We start from the raw sequence: 6017 nt of genomic DNA on the forward strand, positions 1-6017 counted from the left end.
GATTCCCACCAGAGAGCGAAGGGAAAGGCGGAACGCAGAGAGAAAGGCGTCTCCAATTATTCTTTGATTCAGATGTCTTTGCGCCTTTTCTCTGCGGAAATATTTTTAACCCGCTTCTGCCCTTTCGTGTCTTTTTTTTTCTCTTCGTGCAGGTGCTCTTTCACACAGCACGTCTTGGCACAGAGATGTTCCAGCTCCGGGTTCTCTATTAGAACGGTGGCTGTGGGCTGCAGCTTTTTGTAGACTTCACTACTTGCCGTTACAAGGTGCTGCATCGTGAAGGGAACAGGCTTTTAAAGCTGTTCGCTTTGAGCCTTCTTGGCACATTCAGGTGAGGCTTTTTCTCTTGCTTTTTTTTTTAAAAAAAATATATTTAAAGTGCTGGGACTGTTTTTGCCGCTGTGCTTTAATAGGATTTGCAGCTGTGAACACGCTTTAATAGAATTTACAGCTGGGCTGAAGTATCCCCTCTCTTAAAATAACATTGCAGCTTCGTGATTCAGGAGAGTGTGCCTCCCACTAGTTGCTTTGTCCGTAGCTGTGAATGCTCCGGAGCAAGAGGAGAATATGAGCAAAACCTCAAACTTTTGTATGTGGCTAAATAGGAAGTGCAATCCTGTGGTTAGGGACTGGAGCTATATATGAGCTTATTTGGATCTTGGTTTTTTGCCATGCTGGTGACATGTTTTCTGCTCTCTTGTGCACTTTTTAACCTGCCAGGGTTGGTTGTTTTTTTTCTCCTCCCATCAGTAAAATGGGAGTAGGAAAACCTCTGCGTGTTTTTAGATCAGTTGGCGATGGGATTGGGGAATCTTTCTGTATTGCAACGCGCTGGATCAGGAGGATGGCAGGTGGGAAATCGCGCAGGATGTGGTGTCGCTGGAACCCGGCGAGAGCCGCGCGTTCTTCGGTTTCTCAAACTGAAAAGCAGTTGGTGGCTGGGGAACCAACGGAAGAAATGCCTTATCTTAAAAAGCTGCCTGACAGATCCTGCCTGCCTTTCGTGGCACCGGGCCAGTAGCTTTCAGAGCTGGTCCCACCACGTCAATGCAGAATATACAGAAAAGTGAGACTGCACAAAAAGGGTTTTAATCTTGCCAATGAGGTTTGCAGAGAAGAGGTGGACGAGAGCCACCGTAGCGTATGCAACTTGCCTGACAGGCAGATGCCCTCACTCTGGAGACCAGCACCCCTGCCAAATTGCAGAAAGTTGCAGATTCCTTCACAGAATCGAAAACAGGCAGTCAAACATCACAATATTCTTCCTCTCTTTAAATAAGTGGCTCTTTGGTGCTGATTGAGCCTTCCGTGTCCGAAATGATCCCATACTGCGGCCAGCTCGGTCGTGTAAATCAGTCTCAGGGTGACAAAACACGGACACGTGGGTCCAACCACCGCGTCCGTGGAAGGAACAAACGGCCCCGACTTTGCCAGTGTAGGGGCGAGGGCGTGAGCGTCACGTCCTGGAGATGCCATCTCTGATCGACGGAGGGGGTGGGAGGAAGCCTGCGCGTCTGAGAAGGCGCCTTAACCCTGCTCTGATGGAGTTGGTGGGGCGGGCGCCGTGGCGGCAGCTGGATAAAGCCGCTCTCGGCTTCCCAGGGGCAGGCACGGGGCAGGGAGCAGGAGAGAGCGGGCCTGGCAGTGCCGCCCCGCCATCAGCAGACTGGGTGTTATGCCCAGAGTCCACGTTTTAATTCGGTCTCTATCCCCAACTCCCCCCCGCCTCCGAAAAAAAAGGTTTAAATTCAGCGCATAGGAACTTGAGTTCATGTGTGTAGGTGCCTGGTAGAGTTCTGGCTTGAGCTGCTGGTGTTTCTGCTGAGGCAGCCACCGAGGAGGCCACCGAGCGTCTCTGCTTCTGGTATTTACACTGGCCTGGTAAGAAATGTAAAAGAAAATGTAAAAGAAAATGTAAAAGAAAAGCACGTGTAACCTCGCTCCCTCTGCATCCTGGCCAAGGTTAAGGAGTCAGGAATTTTTTAAAATAGGAGCAATATCAAAGAGGTTTTCTGTGTCACCTCCCGGATCCACGATCTCTTCCATAAGTGACTTTCCTGTTCGTAGAGATTTGCAGCCCTTTGAAGTGCCTGACAGTTAATAAAGATGCCTGATTTACCAACGTGGCTGAAGCCAGAAATACCTTTCTGTATCCGTCCTCTCTGTTTATTGATTCAGGTTTCCGAAACCGGAGGCAGAATTTCCCGGGCTGAGGCAACTTGCGAGCTTGGAATGGAGCTGGTGAGCGGGCAGGACCCCTGCCTCCGCGAGGTCGTGCGGTTCGCGGTGTTCTGCAGAGCCCTGGCGCTGCTGCTGCAGGCAAGTCTCCCGGTCCTGAACCAAAGATGCTGCGATATCTTTGCTGCTCCGAGGCTTCTCTCTTCGGTGCTGCCTTGCGCGCCGTGGGCTAGCTGGTTCTGCTCGTTTGGCAAGTTATCTTCTCCTTTGGAGGCCGGCTGCATCCAGGGAGGTGGATTGCTGTTCAGTAAAATCGCACACATTTCCTTCTGCCTTTACCATGTTTTCATGCCACTGTTGCGAGAGGTGACGTGGAGGCTCAAGTCTCCGTTTATCCACAGAAGAGGAACAACAATGTCCTCCTGGATGTTCCTTTTAAGTGTCATTTGGGCGGACGTCTTCTCTGAGCGTGGCAGAGCTGGGCTGCTCTCACGCCATCCTCCCTGTGACAGCCAGCAGAGTCTGGCTGGAGCTGTGGCCCTCCCGAAACAATTTCAGCCGGAGAAAGCTGTTCAGCGCCAGCCCCCAGCCAGCTGGCAGGTTGGGGCAGCCCCGGTCACCACTGGGCAGGGCCAAGTGGAACCATCAGCTGTGACACAAAGCTCCGTCTGACCGATGCCAGAGGCCTGGTCAGACCAGCTGTGTGTGCTTCATGGCAAAACGGCGGCTTCGTGTGCCTTGTGGTGCCGATCTGTGCAGCGCGGCTTTTCCTCTTTCCTTAGCCAGCGCTGAATTCGTGGCAGGGGACTCATCCCGATCTGCGGGTAGTTAAGCTACAGAACGTACCGTCTGAGGTGTTGGGGTTTTTCTAGAAACGTGTTTTCATTTGGAATTAGGTTACAGTGCCTTGTGTACCTCCTATCTCATGAGCTCTCCGGGGTTTCCTCTCCTGTTTCAAAACATGGCCAGCACCACCAGCTCCTGGAGGCAGAGGTGGGTTCGTTCTGCTTGCTCATCTCCAGAAAATTAACCCCTCTGTGCCTGCCCAGCTGCAGAGATGAGGGAGATCTAGACACTAGAGAGAGGGGGCAGGGTTTTAGCTTCTCTCTTCTGCAGCAGTTTGCTCCAGGAAAGTCTTTTCTTCTCCAGCTTTGTCTCCTCCTCCTTGTACCTCAGCTGGGACAATAGTGCCAAATGCAGGAGAATTCAGGCTTAGCGGTGCTGCCAGAGTGCCCGGCATGAGTGTACGCAGTTAGATATGGCCGAGCACAGGGCTGAGCAACTTTCCCTGTCCAGCTCTGCAGGGATTTGTGCTGGATGTGTTCTAGACCTGTGCTCAGTTCAGGTGTAAATGCCCCAAGAGATTGTGCTCGTGGCTTTTTGCAGCCTCACGGGCATCCTTGCTGCAAAGGCCCTCAGCCTGGCTCCTGTGCTGCTCTTGTCCCGGCTCAAACCCGGGACTCCTCTTGCTCGTTGCTTTTGTTAGGGTACAAGAGGATCTCTGCTAAACTTCATTCCTCTCTTCTTTTCTTGCAGGCTCTGTTTAACCTCCTGATCCCAGATCATGCCGCGGACGCCTTCTCTCCCCCTCGCCTGTCGGAGCCCAGCCCGTGGGACCTGCTCTTGGAGCAGCTTCTGGGAGGTCTCTCGCGCTGGGACGCCGAGCATTTCCTCTTCATCGCCGAGCACGGTTACCTGTACGAGCACAACTGCGCCTTCTTCCCGCTGTACCCCCTGAGCGTGTGGGCCGTGGCCGAGGGTGCTCTCTGGCCCTTGCGGTGGCCGCTGCGTTTGCGGAGCCGCCTCCTGCTGTCGGCCGTGCTGCTCAATTCTCTCTTTTCCGTCCTGGCAGCCGCCGCTTTGTATGAGCTGGGCCGGGCCGTGCTGCGATGTCGCAGGGTGGCTTTCCTTGCCGCCGTTCTCTTCTCCGTCAGCCCTGCCAACGTCTTTCTGGCAGCTGCTTACTCGGAGAGCATGTTTGCCTGCCTGGCCTTCAGTGCCCTGTGGCAGCTGGAGAAGGGGCAGAGCTGGCTCAGCGGACTGCTCTTCTCCCTCGCTTCTGGGGTGCGTGCCAACGGGCTTCTTAACGCCGGCTTCTTTCTCTACTCCCGCGGTAAACGCTTTGCCCTCCAGCTCCAGGTGGGTCCAGGATCAGTAAGGGAGCTGCCTCCGTTGTGGAAACGACTCCTCAGCCTGGCATCTTCAGCGGTTCTGATGGGCGCTGGGATATTTCTACCTTTTGCTTTATTTCAGTATTATTCCTACGTGAGGTTCTGTGCTCCCAGCACCAGCCTGGAGCAGACTGTTCCCAAGCCGCTGCGGCAGCTGGCTCTGGACAAGGGCTATCGTCTGGTGGCCGCGGACAGGGTTAAACCCCCTTGGTGCTCCCAGCCTTTCCCGCTGGTGTATTCCTATATCCAAGACACTTACTGGAATGTGGGCTTTCTAAGGTATTTTGAGCTCAGACAGACACCAAATTTCTTGCTCGCTTTGCCTGTCGCACTGCTGGGCTCGTGGGCTGCCTGGACGTACATCAGTGCAAACCCCCGGCAGTGCCTAACTCTTGGTCTAGAGAGAAGAAAGAGTGAAGAAGAGGGTAAGCCAAGAGCTGGATTTTGCAGCCCCAGTGTCTTCGTGTATATGGTCCATGCCACAGTCCTGCTGGCGTTTGGATTCTTCTGCATACACGTGCAGGTAGGACACTCACAGCAAGGCACAGAAGCGATTTCTTAGCGGGGGAGCGCAGGGTGGTGACAGTGACAGTCACAGCCTGAACCTCTCCCTGCTGCAGGGCAGCACAGGGTGACGCAAGCAAAAAATTTTGCCTTTCCTCTTTGGGAGCTACTTCCACAGAGAGTTTCCAAAGCTGGTCAGCTGGAGAGGTCCCAAAGAGAGCTTGCCAGTGGCTCAGTGGGACACTGGGAGGGATCAAAGGGTCTGGCTGGTGTCGGGTTGTGTTTGATGTTTGCCGAGCCCTGCCAAGCAGCTGCTGGAGGACAAGGGTACCGGGTCGTTATCATGTTGGGCCAAGCTTAACGGATGGCAGTGAAGGGATCCAGAGCCTGCCAGTCCCTAGAAAGGGTTTGAAGGTCTTTCTAGGACACAGCTGGTGGCACTAAGGGTTGGGGGGTTCAGTGCAAAAATAATTGACCGGTGATCTGAGGCAGATAGATGGTGCCTTTCATGCTGTGGGATCATGGTTGATCACAGTCGGAGACCTGCAAATTACGGTTGTTTTTTTTCTCTGCCTATCGTGTTCAGGTGCTGACCAGGTTCCTTGGCTCCTCCTCTCCCATCCTGTACTGGTTCTCTGCTCACCTGCTTCAGGAATACGAACCTTTGCTCTGGAGCGAAGGGGCTGATCGTCAGATGGCGGCACCTCGCTCTGAGGAGTCTCTTCTAGGTGAATCCCCTGGTTCCTGTGGGAACGAGACTTGTGAAAACCCCGTCGTAAGGCTGCTGCTGAACTGGAGATTAATCACCCCCCTCAGCAAATGCATCCTCGGATTCTTCTTGTCCTACTGGCTGCTGGGGCTGATGCTGCACTGCAACTTCTTGCCGTGGACTTAGCGAGGGTCCAGACGGGTCACGGGGCAGAAGCACTGGTCAGAATTGAAACTCACTTTTGCTAAAACCCCGGATGTGTTTGTTGTATCAGTTACAAAGCCATTATCCTCAGTTATGGTACGTTCAGAGCTGTTGAGCCTGGTGGCTGTGGCTGAAGCGAGTGTGTTCCCGTTGCTGGGAAGCTGTGGCACCCTGCCCCTGCCTGCTGTCCTTACCCACAGCCAAAATCCCCGTGAGCTGCCCGGGCCTGGGAATGTGCCTTCATCTTCTGT

General features: G+C 53.8%; 1 protein-coding gene across 1 annotated transcript; it reads left to right on the forward strand.

Moving 5' to 3' along the window:
* Positions 1 to 2232: 2232 nt before the first annotated feature.
* Positions 2233 to 5748, forward strand: PIGV (phosphatidylinositol glycan anchor biosynthesis, class V). The gene is made up of 3 exons (XM_009865622.1): positions 2233 to 2319; positions 3715 to 4872; positions 5440 to 5748. Exons 1-3 carry the CDS (start codon positions 2233 to 2235, stop codon positions 5746 to 5748), a joined length of 1554 nt encoding a protein of 517 aa, XP_009863924.1.
* Positions 5749 to 6017: the final 269 nt, after the last annotated feature.

The sequence above is a fragment of the Apaloderma vittatum genome, unplaced genomic scaffold, assembly GCF_000703405.1.
Source record: "Apaloderma vittatum isolate BGI_N311 unplaced genomic scaffold, ASM70340v1 scaffold39052, whole genome shotgun sequence".
NCBI classification, from domain to species: domain Eukaryota; kingdom Metazoa; phylum Chordata; class Aves; order Trogoniformes; family Trogonidae; genus Apaloderma; species Apaloderma vittatum.

Coding starts and splice junctions, on each gene's coding strand:
- PIGV (XM_009865622.1), top strand. CDS start 2,233: ATGGAGCTGGTGAGCGGGCAGGACCCCTGCCTCCGCGAGGTCGTGCGG. Junction 2,320..3,714: donor CCCTGGCGCTGCTGCTGCAG/GCAAGTCTCCCG, acceptor CTTTTCTTGCAG/GCTCTGTTTAACCTCCTGAT. Junction 4,873..5,439: donor TCTTCTGCATACACGTGCAG/GTAGGACACTCA, acceptor TATCGTGTTCAG/GTGCTGACCAGGTTCCTTGG.